The sequence below is a fragment of the Macaca thibetana genome, chromosome X (genome assembly GCF_024542745.1).
Source record: "Macaca thibetana thibetana isolate TM-01 chromosome X, ASM2454274v1, whole genome shotgun sequence".
NCBI lineage: Eukaryota > Metazoa > Chordata > Mammalia > Primates > Cercopithecidae > Macaca > Macaca thibetana.
The window spans coordinates 7,332,585-7,355,741 of record NC_065598.1 but is presented as its reverse complement, the minus strand read 5'-3'; the positions used below and the strand labels follow the sequence as shown (position 1 = coordinate 7,355,741).

The following is a 23,157-nucleotide window of genomic DNA, read 5'->3' as shown; positions in this document are numbered from 1 at the left end:
TATAGGAAAGAAAGCTTGGTGCTTAAAAGGACAATATAAATAGGACTCTCCAGCTTCCATCTGGGAATTTTAAAAATGCAAAACATATCTTAGGTGGGTATACTTGGGGATAGGCTTTCCCATGTAATTAATACTGTTGGAATGACTTTGAACTTGCCATCTCTTTCCTTCACAGAGTGTGAATTCTGTGTTTTCATTATTTTAAATTTAGCTGCTTACAGGAATCAATGACAGTTCATTAGAACTTGGGAATTTTTTCCCCAGGAATGATAGAATCAATTCATACAATACAACAAATATTATCCCACATGTTATTGGGTTCTATTATCCCCCTACTTCTCTGCTGGTTTTCTGAGAAGTCAAGTCATAATAAGAGAGCTTGAAACCAGAGCCACCTTCTACATGTCAGCCAGGGCCCTTTCGGAATTTCATTGTAATTTCTAGCTCAGACGCCTGATCCATTTTACCTATTCTTTTTGTAGTCTTCGGAATAGGGAATGTATCTGTATAGTTTGGGATATTATGTTACTTTTGTTAGAAATTTAGTGAAGTTGTTGTAAAGAACATTTTTGAAAGTTTATGTCAATAGCATATTTATTTATGGCTCTAACACAAAATATGATACCTTAAAAGATGTCCACTAAATGGTGACTATTCTCTTTTTCAAAATGCCTTATGATGCTATGTTCTAAAGTAAGAGATGATGGAGAGAACCTTGGGATCTCCTCCTACTCCTTAAAAATTTTTGGCAGAAAAGCATTATCATTATTGTCACTGATGTCAAAAACAAACATTTACTTAGCATCTACTTTCATCCTATGTGTAAAATAAGATTCTTGCCAGCACTCTAAGTAACACAGCTCCATACGGGGAAATTTATCACAGTGAAACATCATCCATTTACACTGACTTGGTGAGCAAGTCTTATGCCTCCTCTCACATCCAAAATAGCCCATGAAATTCAAAGAACCCAAGTAACCCTATAGTTAATTCAATGCTGGACAACATTGATGCCAAGTAACATGCTGTTAATTTGAATATATCTAATATTGCAACTAACTTTTCATTGTAGTAAACATCATACTTGTGTTCCTATTCTTGAAGGAATGTGTGCCAATTAGATATGTACCATATAGTTTTATGTATCAAAAGGAGTAAAGCAAATTGTCCCATTTTATGAGATTACAGCTGCCTTTTTGCTTTCACTGAATTCAACAAATATTTATCAAATACTGCAGTGGGCAGGTGGATCAAGTCCGCCAGGCCTCTTCCTAGGAGGGCTTCCCCACCCAACTGTCTCTGGACTTGCAGTGCATCCATTCATACTTACCCACTGTCTGCACAGTCCATGCTCATCTCATCATGGGCTCAAACCATCATGTATCATAATTTGCTGTTCACATTGATTATTGCAAGGACATGCATGTAATAAAAACAGAATCAACAGGAGTCTTTTTCTAAATTTGGGAGGGAGATAATGATAAAAGGACTTCTCCACTGATAAGCTAAGAAGATGTGGGGCTGCCTGAAGAATGAGACTAAGAAGAGAAACATAGAGAGGAAGTGGCAAAATGGTGACCTGATATGGTTTGGCTCTATGTTCCCACTCAAATCTTATCTCGAATTGTAATTCCCACCTGTTGAGGGAGGGACCCACAATCCCCATGTGTCAAGGAAGGGAGGTGATTGGATCATAGCGGCAGTTTCCCCCATGCTGTCCTCATGATAATAACTGAGTTCCCAAGAGATCTGATGGTTTTATAAGGACCTCTTCCCCCTTCACTCACTCCTCTCTCTCCTGCTGCCTTGTGAAGAAGGTGCCTGCTTCCCCTTCTGAGGCCTTCCAGCCATGTGGAACTGTGAGTCAATTAAACCTCTTTCCGTTATAAATTACCCAGTCTCAGGTATTTCTTTACAGCAGCGTGAGAACAGACTAATACATGGCCCTAACAGCATTCACTGAGTGCCTGACCGAGCCATATCTGCAGTTAGCACTACCTCCAGCTCCTTGATTATTCTAAGTAGCATATTTTCCTCTGCTAAAGCTAGTTAGATATCTGAAACATGCAGTTTAAAGATTTTTTTTTTTTTTTTTTTTTAAGATGGAGTCTCACTCTGTCACCCAGGCTGGAGTGCAATGGTGCAATCTCGGCTCATTGCAACCTCCACCTCCCAGATTCTAGCAATTCTCCTGCCTCAGCCTCCCGAGAAGCTGGGATGACAGGAAACTGCCACCACGCCTGGCTAATTTTTGTGTTTTAAGTAGAGACGCAGTTTCACCATGTTGTCCAGGCTGGTCTTGAACTCCTGACCTCAGGTGATCTGCCCACCTTGGCCTCTCGAAGTGCTGGGATCACAGGCATGAGCCACTGTGCCCAGCCCAGTTTAAAGATTCTTATTATAAACATTTACTCATTTACTATGCTTTAGCTAACTTCTCTGTGCCGGAGAAAGCCAAAAAGTACAAGTCATAGTCCCTGCTCCAAATGAACTCTGAACCTAAAGAGCAGTGGCAAGCATATTTGTAACTGAAATAAACAGTCAGAGATGCTACAGCAATAATGTACACATAGTAACAAAGATGAGGGTATGGCAAAGATTAACAGAGGTGGTTGTAACTCCACAAGTAGAGTTTGATTTAGGCCTTGAAGAAAAACTAGGGCTTAATGGGACACAGAAGTGTGAAAGGACATTTGAGCAAGAAAATACAGTGAACTAAAGGAACAGTTTATCTTAAGATTCTTTTAAAATATATTTTTAATGCCTAGCCCAGCTCTTATCATATATTAGACAAAAAGTTTATCTAATGACAGCAAAGGCGTGAAGACAAATGAATAGATACATAATTTATTTGTAGTTAAGACCTTAGCCAATAACATAATCCCCTTTTATAACATTGCTCCTAATGGAAATTATGTTTGTTTTACAATCACTTACTTTATGACATAGCTTCCAGGAAAAGGAGACATAAAAAAGAGTTACTGCTGCAAATGACCAATAGAGAAGGGTAGTTTTAATTAATTGCTAGGCTTGCTTTACTTTTCTTTTCAAGACGTGAACAAGTTCTTTAAATGCTAAAATAAACTCATATATAACATCTATTAAGACTTTTACCATTTTCAAATTATAAATATCCAACTATGAATACCAATCACAAATTCTGACCCTAGAAAGAATTAAAGGAAGAACGATTCTGAGACTCATAGTAGCCGAGTAACACAAAGCTTGGCACATAATAAGAGCTTAGTATTTCACTAATTTGTGCACAGGCTTTAGAGCAGGGCAACCTGGCTTTATAACCTCTGCAAAGATAAAGAAAGGCTACCTTTAATCTATTATATATTTCTCTTTTTTGGGGGGTCATCTATTATATATTTCTAACTTTTTTTTTTTTTTTTTTTGAGACAGAGTTTCACTCTTGTTGCCCAGGCTAGAGAGCAATGGTGCCATCTCGGCTCACCACCAGCTCCACTTCCCGGGTTCAAGAGATTCTCTTGCCTCAGCCTCCTGAGTAGCTGGGATTATAGACACATGCCACCATGCCCGGCTAATTTTGTATTTTTAGTAGAGACGGGGTTTCTCCATGTTGGTCAGGCTGGTCTCGAATTCCCAACCTCAGGTGATTCACCTGCCTCGGCCTCCCAAAGTGCTAGGATTACAACCGTGAGCCACCGCACCTGGCCCATATATTTCTATCTTTCGACATTGTACAAGTGATATGAGACAGTGTTTACAAAGGACTGGCAAGGAGTGGGCAGCAATAAGTGTAGTAAATATTAATAAGATTCTAGTAATAGGAGTGGATGCTCAGGAAAGCAAGGCATTTTACTAACAAAGAATAGACCAAAATCCTTATTTTGTCTCTCTGAAATGAGGTGATTAGATAATTAAATGTTTTAGTAGTTAGGGTGTTTATTTTGATAATAGCACCAATAATGACTAGATCTTGTAGTCCAAATTAAAACACAGCATTTTGGTGAATTTGATGGAGCATAAGGCACTGAAGCTGTCCACCTGTCACCCAACAATGTTACTTATTTGACATTGATATTATTTCCTTAATAATCAGCTCCATGATAACAAAAATATTTGAAGGCTAGAAAGGAGTATTTATGTCTGCACAATTGGTGGACCCCTAGCAGCCATGTTCACTGTACAGTTGCTTTGCAATGAAGTACACAGAGCAGAGAATGCAGGTTTTCTTTGATTGGGATTTTAAAAATTATTTAGGATTATGTGTACATTTGTTACCACATACTCACCACCTGGCTATCAAGGATCTGAACCTGTTTTCTATAAAATATATCATTTAAGTATGAAAACTCTGAAAGCTCACCTGCTTTACTATCTCTGTTTTTCAGCTCAATGCATAATATTACATTTCGAACCCTTCACATATTAAATTAAAATGAAGCTTATAAAATAAATGTCACATTTTTAAAATGTTACTCTTTAATAGAAATAGTTTGATACTTAGTTTCAATATCATGTTAAAAGACCTAAAGATTATCATATATTATCAGATATACTGAGTCATAAATAAATTATACTTCTAAAGGATGGCTATTTTGAATTATGTTTTCAGATTGTTACGGTCTGAATGTTTGTGTCCCATCCCAAAAATGTATTTGTTGAATCCTATCCCCCACGGTGATGGTGTTCGGATGTGGGGTGTTTGGGAGGGGAGGAGGTCCTGAGAGTGGAGCCTCATGAATGGGTTTAGTGCCCTTATCAAAGTGGTCACAGAGAGCTCCCTTGCCCCTTCCACTATGTGAGGACAGGGCAAAAAGGTGTCATCTATGAACTAGGAAATAGGGACTCAACACACACCATCTGCTAGTGACTTATCTTGGAACATTCATCTTCTAGAACTGTGAGAAACACATTTCTATTGTTTATAAGCCACCCAGTTTTGGGTATTTTGTTATAGCAGTCTGAACAGACTAAAACACAAATGTTATCAAAGAAAAGTCTTACTTTGTTTTATATGAATATCTAAACATATGTATAACAGAAATATGTAATAATGTAATATATATATAATATAGTATATATATAAAATTCCTATTTTTTGAAAATATATCATCACATTTAGAAAGAATTTACCCACTGTTCCTTTAAGCAGTCAGTTTTTATAGCATATTTCTAATGGAAAACAGCCATGTGAAATGTAAAAAAGCACTTATATTAGTAAGAATGGTTTGGTTTGCAAGCTTTACAAACTCAATGCTAACGAAACAAATATAAAAGCGTAGGTGTAGTGGGGAAAGCGAGTCAGGAATATAAAATGTATTGTTTATGCATGAAACCTTTGAAAGCTTATCTGCTGTATCTTATACTTATCTAGAATACCAGTTACAAGCACTGTAATTAAGGAATTCTAATACAATAACAGAAATACTCAGGAAATCCTTACCATCTCTATTTTTCAGTTCAATGTATAATATTACATTTGCATCCACAGGTTCAAGAGTTGCAACCATACCTAGGTGCCTGTCTGTCTCTGTCTGTCTCTCTCTCTCTCTTTCTCTCTCTGTGTGTTTCTCTCTACCTCATTCTCAGCTCTGGATCCAGCTAAGCTGCCTCTGTCGTCAGGCTGGCTCCCTCCACATAGTGGCATTAACACTGACCTTTTTCATCTATTCCCTCACTGTGTTCCTAGAGATGGTGATCTATGGGAAAGACGTAGCCCCTCTTTCCATGGTTTCGGATGGGGAGTTCTACTCCAAGATTGCAAAAGTTCCTTTCTCTGAACTCCACGGTGGTCTCAAGACAAGATATTGCTTAAACTAGGCAGAGAGGGCATGTTATCTTGAGTTATTACTGTGAAGCCCCCATGGAAAGGGCAGTGCTCCAGCAGTGTGGTCACACTCCCCTGAAATTAAAGTGCACGTATCTAAGCTGCACAGTTCATTGGGATCAGTTTGCAAGATATGGGGAGGAAGTGACAAAGAAGAGCAGTTATCAAGCAGAAGGCAGAATAAACTAAGCATATTGAATACACATGACGAGAGATTTGTTTTTTTTAAAAAAAAATCAAATCACTTGTAACGCTGATCGACAAGAGGTATTAAGGTGTTAAGATGCCGGCCAGCACAGTGGCTCACGCCTGTAATTCCAGCACTTTGGGAGACCGAGGCGGGCAGATCACCTGAGGTCGGGAGTTCGAGACCAGCCTGACCAACATGTCTCTACTAAAAATACAAAGTTAGCAGGGCGTGGTGGCACATGCCTGTAATCCCAGCTACTCAGGAAACTGAGGCAGGAGAATCGCTTAAACCCGGAAGGCAAAGGTTGCGGTGAGCCGAGATGGTGCCATTGCACCCTAGCCTGGGCAGCAAGAGCAAAACTCTGTCTCAAAAAAAAAAAAAAAAACAAAACAGGAAAAAATAAAAGCCAAGACTGGAAAATGAAATAACACGACAAGGAGAGTAGACTGAAAGAACTGATCAGACTCAAAGATTCTGAGATATGGTCCTTTCCCTGGAGCAGAGCTGTGGACAAGCATCCCTTATCCATGTCCACCTCTCCTCCCGTATGGGATACAGAATAAAACCTCCTGGGAGGGAGCACTGGAGAGGAAAGGTGGGGCATTTTGTTTCTGTGCTGGGTGCTACTGCAGGCACCTCCCGGAGCTAAAGGTTTCCTACTCCGTAGCTGGTGTGCACAACCAGAGCATCTGTGTATGGCTTTGCAATACCACATCATCACACTTCTGTAATTACACATCAGATGTCTCCCTACCCACTGGACTCTGCATCCCTGATAAGGGCTGAATTCTTTCAACTATGTATGACCTGTATCAATGTAACACTTGCTATACAACAGATGCTTAATAATTATATGATAAATGGCTAAATAAACAAACCTGTTTGAAACTAAATTACTAAGGAAAACAGATGAGCAAAAATAAGCAAATTAATTACAGAAAAAAACATCTTAAAGGGCAATTAAATTACCATATATTCAGATCACAATGGTAATTTACATAAATCCAACATCCAAAACAAATATTTATTGATCATATACTATATGTCAAGTGCTAGGCTTGGTGATGAGATGACAAAGACAAATGTGAATGAATATGATATTCTTCCTTACATTACAAAGCTGAACTTTTTTCGTCTTTTGTTTTTTCTTTAGAGATGAGGTCTCACTACACTGCCCTGGCTGAAGATGAATTCCTAGGTTCAAGCAATCCTCCCACCTCAGCTTCCTGAGTGGCTGAGACTACAGGCACATGCCACCTCACCCAGCTGGGAGCTCAACTTTTAACTAGTTACATGAAGATACAATACGAGACAGAAGGGAGTAAGGAAGAAATACTAGTTTAAAATTTTAAGAGTTAAATTATGGAGCATTTTGCTGCTCCAAAGAGACTTACCCTTGGTGAGTTCTCACTCTGCCAGCCAGGTGTAGAAATAGTGGATGCCCTTATCTTTCCTTTAAGTGAAAGATCTCAAAGTTGTGGTGTTCATCCAGGCTGCCCGGTGATAAAGTTTTCGTCTGTCTCCTGAATCGACCTGCCGACAGTGTCCAAATGCAGGAAATACTTGCTCTGTAAACAGCATCCCAGATTCTGGTTCTGTGAATCCAGTCTCTCCTTAAACTTCTGATGCCAACACATCACTTTACACCAGACCACCTGTCTTAATCCATTCAGGCTGCTATAATAAAGTAGCATTGACTGAGTGTTTATAAAAGAAATTTATTTCCCACAGTTCTGGAAGATGGAAGTCTGAGATCAAGGTGCCAAGATGGTCAGGTTCTGAGGAGGGCCCTTTTCCAGATTGCAGACTACCATCTTCTCCTTGTACTTTTATCCTTACATGGTGGAAAGAGACCTCTCTGGGGTCCCTTTTCTAAGAGTACTAATCCCATTCATGAGGGCTACACCCTCATGACTTAACTCCCAAAGGCCCCACCTCCTAATACCTTGGGGGTTAGTATTTCAATATGTGAATTTTGGAGGTATACATTCAAACCATACCACAACCAAAGGAGTTAGACCACTGCTTCAGGATTCTGTTAAAATGCAGATGCCGATTCAGGAGATCAGGGATGGGACCTGGGATCCTTTCTTTCTCATGAACTTCCTGGAAGATGCAGTTCTGGGGAGGATCACACTCGACCTTAAAGAGTTAGAGGATTGTGGAAGGTTTAAGGACTGGAGTGTGCCTGTATTTTCCTAATGTACGTTGGGCATTCCCTTCACTAAATTCCAGTGGAGGTAAAGAATTCTGAGTAATGCAGTCATTCTATGATCAGGCAATAAGGTGTTTTCAGGATCAATTTTCTCTAAAGAATAGTTATGTGAACTAAAAACATCTTCCCTAATCGCCAAATCAAGGACTCACAGGTGTTGCTGGCCAGAGACGACACACCAAGAGAGAAAGAAAAAGCTCAAACCAGAGGCAACTTGGAGAGCTCCAACCCTCCTCCCTGTTTTGCCAAAGGTAGAAGAATTTTCGCATCTCCCAGATGCTCCTTTGTAGCCTCAGAGAAAATAAATCTCTGCCCTTAAACCAGGGCACCTGGAGAGCCTTCACTCACAAGTCAGAGATTCCTCCAGGCTTGCTTATTAAGATTAGATACGGAAAACACTGTTTGGGGAGAGAAAGAATTATCAGAGTCCTTTAAATCTTGGTGGGCATGGCATGCAATCTTGGCGGTCAGCGAGGCTGCTTAAGTCTGAGCCAGTGGTGCCAGAGGACAAAACGGCCACCTGCTCACGGCCGGCTATGTTGGAAGAGCTTTCCGGTTTAGCTCTCTCATTTTATCATCTCAATCTGCACATAGGTCACGCGGGAAACTCAGGTTATGCTACCTGCTCAAGGTCACACAGCCTAAGGTCAACTGAGGATATGAAAGTTCCCCAGAGCCATAGTCCAGCCTCTCCTTTAGATAGCACTTCTTAAAAAAACCAAAGGCACGCCTTGAAAAAATGCGGAATGTTCAGCCGCCAAATAGCCCCTGGAGTCGGCACTAGGGGCAGCTGGACCGCCCAAGCGGGCGCAAGGGTGGAGAGGGAGAAGAACCACTTCCAGAAAACAGACGCGAAGAGAGGAAGGCACTTCCGGGGCACAGAAAATGAGGATTATTAAAGAACAGTAGATTCGCAGGTGAGGGCCAAGTAGCGTTAAAAGATACGCAGAGATTACAACGCCTCTCTAGGGTGTGGGTTAAAATGTCTCTCTAGATACTCGAAGATAACATGACTCTAAACGAGTAAGTCTTGCCTGCGCGGGAGGACTCTTCGGTCTAGCGGCCATCTTGAATCCAGAAGTTTAAATAGAGCAGGCGGGGCCGAGCGGACGCCTGCGTCGGCGCGATGACGTCACATGTCTGCGCGGGAGGCGGTACCAACCCCTGCCGCAGGACTTTCTTGGGCCGGCTTGCGTAGAGCGTAGCTTTACCTTGATGGCGGAAGGGCGTTGAATGACGGTGGGGCTCCGCCATCTGCTTAAAGGGACTCGTTCAACACGGAAGTGTCCCGGGGCTGCATTGGTACGGAGCCCTGGGGCCCAGCAAGGGTGTGCTCCTGCGGGACTGATGCGGGGACCACCCCGGCCCCGCCTGCCTCTAAGCCGCCGGAGGGCACTGTGCCTGTGCTGGCTGGGTCTGGCCGCGTGGATGCTGAGCACCCAAACCCCTTCCCGTCCCCATTTGCAGAAGTGGAATCAAAACTGGGGCTCGCCCCCGGATCATTGACTGGGATTCAGTCTACGCGGACGCCAGCGCAGCCTGCGGCGGCCGAGCCTCCTGCCCTCACAGGGCCTGGCCGGGTGCATCAGGAACAGGCGGTCTTAGGTCCCTAAATTCGAGGCCCTGCAGTGTGCCTCATCTTGGGGTCCCTGAATGGGGCCCTTGGGCCCCCAAGGAAACCCTGAGGCCTTCAGAATGGACAGCCTTGTGGAGGCACAATTGCATTCACGTGGGCAAGTAGTGCGCACTGAGGCATAGGAAAACATAATTTTCTATTTAGATATGTTCCAAGTATAAAGTGGTGGCGTGGCTGACATTTCATGGAGCCTTAAATTGCCTTCGCCAGTCATGACCTCAGTTAGTCTTGAGATACTTGGCAAAGAAATGTATTGCATTGTTGAGTGATTGCTTATTGCGTTACTGAGTGATTGTATTGGCGTTCATAAAAATATGGGTGCTCAATAGAAATGGGGAAGGGGAGTAGGGAACTATATTTAAACTTTTCTGATACACTTACCAAGAACAAATGTATTGTTCATTTGGAATTTGATACGGTATCTAATAATTTTCTGTTTCATAATGGTAGTGCCGCCCCCACCCTGCAAAACGTTTCAAAGGGTCAAGAGAAAAGACCGAATGCCCTTTCCAACTGGAATGTATACATCTGTTTCTTGCCAAGTAATTAAATCGTAGATTGCATAATCTATGTACCGAGTAAATGTGGAATGTTGGGGGTTTTTTTGTTTGTTTGTTTTTAATGTATAAGACTTGGGTCAAGGTGAGGAGGGAAAGAAAAGATTTCCTTGAAATATTCTTGTGTTTAATTAGAATTAATTGAAACCTCTGTGCTTAAAACAGAGAATGATGTTAGAAGAAAGCCTTAGAACGATGATCAACATAAGACTACACAGTACGTGGGATAAACTATTCCAACTTACAGCATTTTTGCTTTTTGTATTGCCAGTGCTGCAGCTAGAATGAAGCACATCAACCTGTCATTTGCAGCGTGTGGATTTCTGGGCATTTACCACTTGGGGGCAGCATCTGCACTTTGCAGACATGGCAAAAAACTTCTGAAGGATGTCAAAGCTTTCGCTGGGGCGTCTGCGGGATCCTTGGTTGCTTCTGTTCTGCTAACAGCACCAGAAAAAATAGAGGTAATTAAGTAGTAACTTAGACTGTGTTGCTCATCAAGAAATTAAGACCCAAAGGGAAACATGAGCATTGACTCTACTAAGTTAACACGGCAGAGAATTAATCCTTTGCTTGGAAACAGAAAGGATTAGGACTTTTCTTTTAAGATGTAATTATTAGGGATCTGTGCTCTGGTTGTGGAAAAGATTATTTTGCGTGATAGTGAAATAAGGAAATAAAATGACATATTACTCTTGAGTTTTTATTTATCCTTAAGATTCCAGCTCTGTTCCTTTCAAGCAAAGGATATTTCCTCTTTCTATGATGAGGAGAGCATGGGGCCTGTTTTCAAGGCCTTGAACATGTGGGCAACAAGTCTCTACTCACTGCTACGTAGAAATAGACATATAAATTAAAATGTGGGCAAGCAGTTTCTATTAAGTGGGATGGTATAGGAATTTAATTCTTTTTTAATTCTCACAGTGAAAGGAAGCTCTGAGTTCCAAGCAATTTATCCAGAAGTAATACAAATAAGTCTTCATTCAGTATTTTATTTAATGCAATCTATGTTTTAAAAATCTGTTTTCTGCTATCTAGACAGTGATCAAACATTTGCTGACTGTGAGAGCTGGATTCTGTAGTTGGAGGATATTATATTTGTTAATCATTACATACTTTAGCAGCTTTGAACAATAATGAAATAATAATTTAACACCCTCATGACCAAGAATGAATTTCAGTCACATTTAAAATTCTAAAACTATGCAATTTTAATCATCAAAATCTCACTTCAGATCTTTTGTGAGCTGCTTATCAAAGGGAAGCTAGATTTGAGGCCAGTCATTCAGAAATCCACTTATCTTCCTGTCTTTGTATGGTTGATTTACAGGGAACTAGAAAAGTGATTTAAAAACTGCAGAGATTAAACAGGATGAGAACCATAAGCCATGCAAGGTATAAATGAGGTGGGAAAATTCCCCCTAAACTAGCAGATTCATATGCTTTGAATTACAAGCTACCTCCTTCCCATAACTGTGTTTCATTTTTGAAGTAGAGGACTCTCAGGGTGTTACTTCTTCCTTTTTACTGCAGTCTTTTCTTGAGCTCTGGCAAATCCTAAGCTTTGGAGTTATGTAGACTTGGTTTCCAATTCTCAGCAAATTAAAAAATGTATTATATGATTTAGAATTAACCTGATTTGGAAATACTGCAATAGTACAGCCACTTATACTTAACTGAAATTCTGCCATGTTAAGACATTGAATAATTTACCTGAATTGGAGAGTTGATGCCATCATCTTCTCAGATTAGTTTACCTGTTGTTATTTATTTTTTGTACTAAATGAGAGACTGGGTTGTGTTGTCTGATGGTGCTGGTATGACGAAAATATGTCTTTGTCTGGTTCTCCCATGGGAAGGTAGAAAATAATTTTCTTAGTTTCCTTAGGGCATCCTCATTTGTTCTTGTTCAAAATAATTTTTCAGCCAAAGTAACCCTTTGACTTAAGGTTATTTTAGTTACTTTATATTTAGCATCTGAAATAATCTACCTGTAGGATAGCCTTGAGTGTTTTTTAGCAAATGTTTCTACCTACTCAGATTCGTGTTCACTTGGTTCTTGCTGATGATGTAAGTTCCTCAAGCTTTTTACTGTTGTGACAAATACATGTGTAATTAATCTTGTTCTGAGCTTATGCATGAATAATTAAGAGGAGCACCTGATACAGGGCATGTTTTAAGTGGTAGGCAAATTTAGACGTTGATATGGAAGAGCTCAATGCTGCAAGTCTTTCCTCTGCCCTCACAATTTGCGAGGAAGGCATGATGCTAGACTCAGTGGGGAACTCAAAGATGAATAAGTCCATCTTTAATAAGTTTACAGTCTGGTCCGGGCTATGGAGAGTATTGAATATAACTAAAATTAGTACAAAGAAATAGGCTAGATGGGTAGTCTAGCTCAGTAGAATGAACATACATTTGGTGGGGCTACCCCCATTTCTCACCCAGGAGCTTCCTGCAGCCTATATCCATTCAAGCTCCCTACAATCCACCTACCTCATAGCACTTAGAGTGATGTCACCCAAAGGTATATCTGATCACCTCATTACCCCCGGGGCAGAGGCTGTCTGTTGACTTAGGATAATGTGGCCCACGTTTCTCAGCTTGTATCACAAGGCCCTATGTGACTTAGCCCTACTTGTGGCTCGCCATAGGGACGCATTTCAGCTCTGTGCCCCTCTCAGAGTTGTTCTTGCTGTTGTTTTTACTATCCTCTGCTTTCACCTTCTTCCCCTGCCCAATTCCTGTTTATGTTTAAGTCCCAGCCTCGGTGTCAAATTGGAGGGAAACCTTTGGCAACCCACGAGGTTGGAGGTTGACACACACCGTATTCATTTCCTGTTGCTGCTTTGACAAAGGACCTTCAACTTAGTGGCTTAAAACAGCATGTGTTTATCATCTTCCAACTCTGGAGGTCTTAAGTCTAAAAGGGTCTCACTGAGCTAAAATCAAAATGTCCTTGCTCACTCTCTCCAGAGGCTCCAGGGGAGAATCCATTTCCTTACCTTTTTCAGTTCCTGAAGGGTGCCCAGACTCCTTGGCTCCTGACCCCTTCCTTGATTTCTAAAGCCATAAGCACAGCATCTTCAAATCTCTCCAACTCTGTCTCTCCTACCTCCCTCCTTCCCTTACAAGAACCTTTTCGATGACATTGGTCCTACCCAGGTCATCCAGGATTATCTCCTCATCTCAAGGTCCTTAATTGGCTCTACAAAGTCCCTTTTAACAAAGGTCTCCTAGTCACAGGTTCCAGGGACTAGAATGTGGATATCTTTGTGGGGAGAGGAGAGACCACTGCAATAATATAGCCACTTAACTGAAATTCTGCAATGTTAAGACATTGAATAATTTACCTGAATTTGAGACTTGATGTCCTCATTCTCAAATTAGTTTACCTGTTATTATTTATTTTTTGCACTAAATGAGAGCCAAACACACCCTCGTGGGGGCTCTCATAGCCCTCTGTCACCTGCTCTTGGAGGCACTTATGAATGTCATGAGCACAGTTTCTGTGTATCTTGTCCTGTCCAAGTCCCAGTGCCTAGCCAAGTACGTGGTGTCCAGTTAATTGCCAAATTAATTCACTATTTAATACAAAACAGACTTGTGTGTAAATCCTGGCTCTGAGACTCATTTTTAGTGAGATATTGGGATAGGTACTTGAACTCTCCAATCCTCTGTTTTCTTATCTGTCAAGTTGGATGGTTATACCCACCTTGCAGGATGATGTGAAGATGAACTGACAGTGTCACCTCTGTGGATCCCAGTCCAGGGTAGACAGAGCATCCCTGAAAGACTTTATAAAATACCAGTGCCCAAGATGAATCTCCGAAGACTGGTTCAGTCTGTGCAAACCATAGACGTCACCACTCCTATTTCTGTCACTGGTGCTGTCATTTGTAATCAGCTTTATTGCAGGGTTGTAATCAAACTGCTGCTGAGACCACAAAATAGGTGTGGGAGAGAAGGTTAATTGCACTGAGGAAACCTTCTGAAGAATGTGCTCAATTAAAATTCAGATTGAGCCTTCAAGGATTTTTCAGATGGGGCAAATGCCATTTAAGGTGCTTTACAAAGGAAAAAACAAAAAAGATGAGGATTTTGAGAGTGTATACCTTGCAAAGGGCCTGAGAGTGGTGGGTGAGGCCCCAGCCAGGTGGAGAATTTGCACACCTTTAATAATGACACATAGGGTCACTTCTTAATTTTCTTTTTTTAGGAATGTAACCAGTTTACCTACAAGTTTGCCGAAGAAATCAGAAGGCAGTCTTTTGGGGCAGTAACACCCGGTTATGACATCATGGCCCAACTAAGGTATACAGAGTACATTTTGCCCAAAAGTACATGAAGACAGAATGTTGACGACTCTCTGTACAAACTGTGGCAAGCTCAGCATTCTCTCTTGTAAAATATTTACAGGGCGTTCAGTAATTAAAGGTGAATGATGCAGATTGCTTTTTCTTTAGAAGTGGAATGGAGTCGATTCTTCCTCCCAACGCTCACGAGCTGGCCCAGAACCGACTGCACGTATCCATCACCAACACCAGAACCAGAGAAAATCACTTAGTCTCCACTTTTTCCTCCAGGGAGGACCTCATTAAGGTAATAAAGCCATGTTTCCTATTTGAAGAAATCAGCAGGTGCTGATTTCAATACTTTATATAAAAGTAATGAGCATTACCATGTTCTTTAGATCTGTATCTCTTATCAGGCCCGATAGATGGTTGAGTGCTCAGTAAATTACATGTTTGATGAAAGTATTCACCAGGATCCCTCCTGAGGCCGCCTCATGATGCACTGTCATCCAAAAGCTCCCTGTACTTGTTCAGTGTCTTCCTGCAATGTTCAGATCTCACATTGATTATGTGAAGCAAGTTGCTGATGCAATTTAGTAGCAATAATTCCCGAAATCTATGTGGCTAATACTTTGGAGTGTATGTAGGGTTTTTAACATGTACTCTCTTATTCAGTCCTTCAAGTCCTTCTGTAAGTCAGTTAGGATAGGTGTTATTGTGACCCTTTTATGTTTTTGTTTTTGTTTTTGTTTTGAGAGGGAGTCTCGCTCTGTTGCCCAGGCTGGAGTGCAGTGGTGCACTTTTGGCTCATTGCAACCTCTGTCTCCTAGGTTCAAGCAATTCCCCTGCCTCAGCCTCCTGAGTAGCTGAGATTACAGGCATGTACCACCATGTCCACCTACTTTTTGTATTTTTAGTAGAGACAGGGTTTCACCATGTTGGCCAGGCCAGTCTTGAACTACTGACCTCAAATGATCTGCCCGCCTCGGCCCCCCAAAGTGCTGGAATTACAGGCGTGAGCCACCGCACCTGATCCCTTTTATGTTTTTAACAGAGAAGTGAATGAAAATATTTTATGTGATGTATGTACCAATGTACCCAAGATTATCCTGCGTGCAGTGGGAGCCACTTCTGGTACCCAGGTCTCTTAACTTTTCAATCTAATATTCCGTTTTGTTTCTTCCATTTTGTTTTGATGTCTTTCTGTCCAAACACATTTGAAAGTTGGTTGGTTGAGAATTCATTATCTCTGGGAAATACTTCAGCTGATTGATTTCCAAATACCAGTGTGCCTGCTGTGGTAATACACTGAATATTTGTAGGGTGGAAAGGGTGTATTTCTTTTGGAATTTTTTCTTGTTTTTCCCTCTAGTGCAAATCATAACAAGCTTCAGGTAATAGGGAGAATGTATGTTTTCATACAGCGGAAGGTAATGGGTTGAGAGTAAGTGGTAAAATTCCATATACTTGGATGCTGTCATTTGAAATACTTAATGAAATGTTGAATTGACAAGTAAAATTACTTGGCCACTTAATAGGTTAGAATATTTTTCCTCAATATCCCTGTTACGTCAGTCTGTCACTTACAAGTTAAGAGTCTTTCTATCTTATAAGAAGACATTATTCTATAATCTCATTACAGTATTATGTAGATTTGACAGTGTAAAGGGAAGAGCTGGGCAACCCATGCTAAGTGGTCCTAAGTCATCAATGTCCAATACAGACAGATAAGGATTGCGGTGGGCAGACATGCATCTTCGTGTTTATCTAGGAACAGACTATGTGCTCTTGTGACATAAAATGAGAGGGATTCTGCCCCCAGATCTCTCTTTCTCACAGAGTCCATCCCTGGCTTCTCTGTCTACAATGACAGAACTCTCAGCCCCTGATCTCCCTACATCCCTCCTGATTTACGTATCACTCTTTAGCATGATACCTCTTTACTGCTGTCCTGTTTAGCTTTTATTGTCCATCCTCCTTCACCAGAGTGTAAGCTCCAAGAGGCAGGGCTTTCTCTGGTTTGCTCACTGTTATAGCCCAGTACCTTCCACACTGCCAGCCATTGTGTAGGCACTCTGTAATATGTGTGAAATGAATGGATATGAACCAAGGTTGTATCTGTTACACTGGCTTGATTTAAAACAAAAGAAAAGAAAGAAACTGGGCCCTCCGTACTCTATGACCCGGGCAAAATCACATAGCTGGCTGGGGCCCAGCTGTGACTGTGGTCCACGCGTCTAGCATTCTTACCTAACTCTACCCCACACTGGATAAAATGCTCATCCTCCCTATCCATCTCTTTTATGTGGCAGACAGAAGAATGACACCCAAAGCTGCCCTTACCCTAATCCCCAGAACCTGTCCAGATGTAACCTTACCTGTCAAAAGGGATTCTGTAGATGTGATTAAGTTTAAGGTCTGAGATAGGAGGATGATCCTGTATTATCCAAGTGGACCCAAACTAAGTACCTGAATCTTGAAAACTGGACACCTTTCCTGGATTCTGTGTACCATGGCTGGTTTGGAGATGTAAGAGCCACATGCCAGGGGAGCACAGAGACTTCTAAGGAAGCAGCTCCCCACTGTCAGCCAGCAAAGAAAAGGGGACATCTGCCCTGTAACCTGTGGAACTGAATTCTCCTAACACCTGAATGTGCAAGGAGACACATTCTCCCCCAGAGCCTCCAGAAAGAGACGCAGCCCTGCTGACACCTGGATTTTCCCAGTGAGACCCATACCAGACTTTGGACCCTCAGACTGTATGACAATACATGTGTCTTGTTTGAAGCAGTTACATTTGTAGTAATTTGTTATAACGGCAATAGCAAACTGTTGCTGTTAAGAAAACATGATGTTTTTCTAGTTCCTTTGTTTTGGATAATAACTATTCAGAGAATTCGTGTAATTACTTGAGTTCATTGAACAGAAGAGAAATTGTTGACACAAATGTGTAATACTTGTAAGGAGAAAATCGAATAATTGACATTTATTCTGGGTTCTACAAGAAACATTCTACGTGTTTAGGAGGATGTTTTAACCTTTTTCAGAATTAAAAAGAAGGAAGGATGAATAGTTCCATGATAGCAGATGGTGACTGTTAAACTGTGAAACTTATGCCTGGAATACTCAGGAAGAATTTAGCAGAAAAGAGTGACAATGCGGGAAGACTAGGGATGATGTAGGAAAGGAATAAGTGTGAGGGGAAGTAAAGTAACCCCCCTGCCAGGTAGGGACATGATCAAGTATATATGTTCCGGTGAAAGAAGAGGATGGTGGGAGAATGTTGTCTGAGGTGGTGCCATGGGAGGATGGTGCTTCTGACCTTTTTGGTTGGGATTGGGGAGGCTGCCTGAAGGTCACCCCACTCCCTTTAGGTGGAGACAGGAGGCTCTGAAGCCATGTGTTGAAGCAGCTCGATGATGGGTAGCTGCAGGTCTCCCAGGGCTTGGTACACCTGGCTCTGAATACACAGCCTGGGGTCTTGATATGGTTTGTCTGTGTCCCCCCCTCCAAAATCTCACCTTGAATTGTAGTTCCCATAATTCCCATGTATTGTGGGAGGGACCCAGTGGGAGATAATTGAATTATGGGGATGGTTTTCCCCATCCCATACTGTTCTCCTGGTAGTGAATAAGTCTCACAACATCTGCCTTTCACCTTCCACCATGATTGTGAGGCCTCCCCAGCCACATGGAATTATAAGGCCATTAAACCTCTTTTTCTTTATAGTTTACCCAGTATCGGGTATGTCTTTATCAGCAGTGTGAAAATGAACTAATACAAGTCTACTTCCCAGTATCTGGATATTCTTTAGATGGAGGGGATGGGAGACAGAGAGAAAGAGAGAGGTTGATTAAAACTCAAGTTAGAGAAAAGTGCATGGGAGAGCATGAAATACTAAACACTGATGATTTTCACCTCCTTTAAACTTTGCTCCATGTTGTATTTTCTGTCTGTTTTTATCATTAACTCATTTGTTCTGCTACTTAATAGTTGAATTTTTTTTAAAATGCCCAGTTTTTCATTATCCACTAGCTGACTGATGCTGTTTGTTACAGACAGCGTGCCTACATACCTGAAAATCCAACTAGAAACCTATAGCTTAGAATGTGTGTGAGAGAGAGAGAGAGAGAGAGAGACAGAGAGAGAGAGAGAGTGTGTGTGTGTGTGTGTGTGTGTGTGTGTGTATTTTGAGGTCTTTTTGAATCTCCTCAAGGATGGTTACTTGTTTTATGAGTGTCCTGGTGATCATGTCTAGGCCTGTCGTTTCCTGACGTCGTCCTCTTGGACTGATAATTTTTGAGTCTCAGTTTTCTCATCTCTGAAATGGAATAATTCACACAGTAATACTAACTAGTGTTACTGTGCAGAATAAATAAGATAAAGCATGTGAAAGTGTGTTTTAAATGGTAAAGCCCTTTGTGCATGCTGAATGGAGCCAATATTTCATAAATAATGAACAAATAATAACCCATACACACCCCTGCTCAGCGCCCTTGTATGAATCTGTCATGATATTTTAAAGCCATGTTCAGTCACAACTTTCTTTTCTTCAGGCTGAATAGGACTTACTTTTTCTTATCAATGTTATTCTTTAACCCCTTACTTATCACCTGTCTTCATGAACAATGTGCTAATTGATATCTGTAATACTTCAGGAAATGGTTGCTGCTGAGTTCTTGCCACCTTTAGGCATTTGATTTTACAGCTCATCATCATAAGCCTTCTTTTTTAAAATAAATAATTTTGTATGATGATTCATACTTAATTTATCTTAATGAGCTTCACCTGTAGTGGCATGGAAAATCACTCGTTTGAAAGCTGCAATGCTAGTTGATTGTTTTCCTGGAACCCTTGCGGACTGTGTGGTCCAACTCTTCATTTTATTTAGAGTTGAATTTCCACAGAATTTTGAATCTTATGTTCATGAGGATTTAACTCAGTCTTTTCTACTTTATAAACCGTTATAAGACAGATGCAGGCCTTAAGGCATTCCTTTGTTCAGAATTTATTGGTGTCAACCATTCCGCTCCTCCCTTATAGTGACTGTACTAACAAAGGGAAACACAGATGGTGTCTGCTGCTCAACTACTTAAAGGCAGCCTGCAGAGGGGAGACCCCTTTAGAGAGTTAACCAGAGCCCCAGGAGGCCTCCCTCCAAAATCATATCTTTATTTCCCATCTGAGAGATTGATTTCCGGGTGCCACACCCAGAAAAATGTTCCCTCCAAGGATGACCCTTTATGTCTGTGGGTCACCAACAGATCAAAACCAAGATGAGATCAGTTCCTGCAAATGCAGATAATTTAGGGGATGGAAAAGAGTCATGGAGGGGTGGTACACATCCACCTAACCCTGTCATTGGTGGGCTCTGGAACCTTTGGTGAGTCTCAACTTCTTGGAGCCTTGGTTTCTTCATCTTTAAGATGGATACCTTCAGAACAAGGCCAAATGAAGTATGTATGAAAGTATTTCATCAACTCTTAAGTACATACCAGATGTGCATGGTCACCTTCAAGTGCCTCCACTCTCCAGACATCCATCTCTTCATACTGTTCATTATTTTGCATGATTCCTTCCTGATTCCTCTCCTGGTGTGCCGCTCTACAGAGTATCCCCCGAGTGTCAAGTGTGCGCATTTTGCATACCAACTCATTCATTTCGAGTTCCAGATTTTGTTGTGGGCTGTTTTTCTTTAGAAGCATGCATGCAACTAGGAAATCCAAACACATTTTAATGTTAGCCTTCAGCAAAGCATAACTAGGGAGGTGAGCCCCTAGGTTAAAAGAAAGTCATATGCAACCTCCATGGCTGAGCTAAAATGATGTGTAAAAAAAAATTAACAGTGCAGTGACGTGGTGGAGTTCCACTACTTCCCTGAATTGGTACGAATCATTGAATTCTTCATGTTTAAGACTGATACACAAGTGTTTTCCAAAAGGGTCTTTTGACACGTGTGAATGCTGTAGGATAGAGGTACCCAGGAAGCCTTTCCTGCGCAGTAGTGTCCCTGGCCATCTTGAGAAAATTCTGCCCTGTCTCTATTGCAGTGATGTCCTGAATTTCTTCGCATGTGTGAGAATGCTCTTAACAAGATCCTCTCACATTTAGCCTTGTGAAGGTGAAATAAGAACTGAATTTGAGATTGGTCATTATCTTGGAAAAACTGAGGAAGATAAATTTGAATCTGTCTTTGAATTTCAACTATACCAGCAGGTTCTGTATAAACAGTTAGAGTCTCATTAAAGTCCACAGTAAACTTTAAGCATAAATGAAACTTGTTGAGAATTTAATCCCTAAGGAAGCTAGGCCACATAATTTTCTAAACACCTCTTTTCTATAAAATGCAAAATGAAGAGAGTCAATCAGAACATGTCGAGAATGTGCACCTGGCAGTGTTTTATACTGTTGCTATAGGAAGACACTAGCTCTCATTTTTATCATTGTGTATTTAGTAAGAACACAAATCAGTGGTTTCACATATGTCCAACATTTAAAGTGCTGTACCAAGTGATAGGGTGTGAAAACTACACCCCTGCTTTCCACATCAGCGTTCTCAGCCACAAACACTGCACTCCTGGCAGTAGGGACCCAGATTATTCCCCAGATAGTTATTTCTTGTGACAGCTGTCTATCCTTTGTAAGAATTTGAGCAGCATCCCTGGTCTCTGTTCAGTAGATGCCAGCAGGACACCACCGCCCCCCACCCTCTAACCCAGGTTATGACAGACACATTGATAAACGTCCCTGGGGGTAAAATCACCCCCAGCTGAGAACAAGTGCTGTAGACGTGTTGAAGTTCATTGGCAAGGTGAATTTCACTGGGAATATTGTGAGGTGAAATACACTAAAAGCATATGTTTAGGCATAATATTTTATTATATGACCTTAGAATGTCAGTCTTTATCTCCTTTCTTACGAAATCCTATTTGCCTGCAATAAAATGGCAGTAAGCTGACTACAAATAAGAAAAGCTACTTAACTCTTAACTATCTAAAGCTAATTTCCCCACTAAACTTGGTTTGATATACAAATCATCAGTCCATATAAAGGGAGAGTCAGCTATGACAAAAACAAATACATTTATTTGGAGGAGTGACAAGTATTTTCCAGTTCACTGCACTTTTCATATCATTCAGGAGGATTCTTACTGTTATTATCTGTAGGAAAGTAATTGGATAGCATTTTTCATCAAAATATCTCAAAATAGTTCCAAGCATTAACTTGTGAACTCTACATTTTACTTTGACATGGGGGAAAAGAAAATAAAACAAACCGTAATTCTAAGGTTAGTGATTTTTTTGCAGTTCACATGTCTCTCTGCAGAATAATGAAATAAATCATTATATTTATGGAGTGTTTTTGGTTCTTTAAAGACCTCTAAGTACTGTAATTTCACAATATGTGTGCTATCCACAAATTGCTCTAGTTATTGCTTTGTGGTGTGGCATTTGCTGAATAAGTTCATTAAATAGCTACATTGTGCTTGCAAAACATACCTAGGGTCTGTGATTATTTTTTTAAAAGTGTAGCCAATTGCTGATAAGGCTGGGTTTAGTTAGGGTGAATGCAGTTACCTTAACCGTAAACAACCTTTCTCTGAAGCCAATGATGTTATTGCTACCAGTGGGCTGAGAAGGTTGGAGTTGAAGATGCCTGCTTTCTGTCCTCTCTCTCCTATTGATTTATTAAGTGATCTTCACCAAATCACCCAAGGTGCTACTCACTCCTGCTTTGCCTCTTTGTGAAAGAAGCATGATTGCTGTAATGTCACAGTATTGCATTATGTGGGCCATTTAAAGTTGAGATTTTGAGAAGAATGTCGTGATGCGGGCATGTCCGCAATGACATTTTGTAGAAGGTTGACAGACCTTGTGTGAGGTTATTATTATGCCTTGTAATAAATAAATAAACAAGCACATAAAAAATAAATACAAGTGCCTGCTTTCCTTTGAGAAACAGTGCTGCAAACTAGCGTGCTTTCACTATTTCAATAAACAAGCGATTGAGATAGATGTGTATAAAATTGACCAAAAGATGAAAAAAAGACTCATTGTGAGAAATCTGAAATGTTTATGTTGGCTCTGGTAAAATATACATTTTATATTAAAATAAATTGGTGCCGGGGGCAGTCTCAACCATGTATTAGCAGAGAGATCTTTGAGCAACTTTATCTTTTTGAGACAGGGCCAAGAAATAATTAAATTAGACAGTATATTTGAGGCAAAGTCTACTTCATGAGTGTATGACCTGTGCATTTGCACATGGCTCCACTATCCAAAGGGCCTCACCATTGGTTTAATGCTCTGCTGCCAACATCTCAATATTCTCCATACTTTATGAACAAGGGGCCCTGCATTTATTTTATTTTGGACAGGACCCATAAATTATATAGCTGGTTCTGGCACCTAGTGCCAGCATGGTGCAACAGAACCCTTTCACACATGGCTATTTCTTACCTTCT

The 23,157-nt window shown here is 40.9% G+C and overlaps 1 protein-coding gene across 5 annotated transcripts in view; it reads left to right on the top strand.

Moving 5' to 3' along the window:
• The first annotated feature begins 9,353 nt into the window (after positions 1–9,353).
• Positions 9,354–23,157, top strand: part of PNPLA4 (patatin like phospholipase domain containing 4) — a 235,979-nt gene continuing 222,175 nt past the window's right edge. For 3 of the 5 annotated variants that reach the window (XM_050777240.1, XM_050777242.1, XM_050777241.1), the window contains exons 1-3: positions 10,671–10,862; positions 14,618–14,712; positions 14,865–15,000. In XM_050777240.1, coding sequence (XP_050633197.1) covers positions 10,683–10,862; positions 14,618–14,712; positions 14,865–15,000 — 411 coding nt within the window. In that variant the 5' untranslated portion in view covers positions 10,671–10,682. Of the gene's footprint in view, positions 9,508–10,669; positions 10,863–14,617; positions 14,713–14,864; positions 15,001–23,157 lie in introns of those variants that run through there. The other 2 variants (XM_050777244.1, XM_050777243.1) reach the window with 2 other exon arrangements.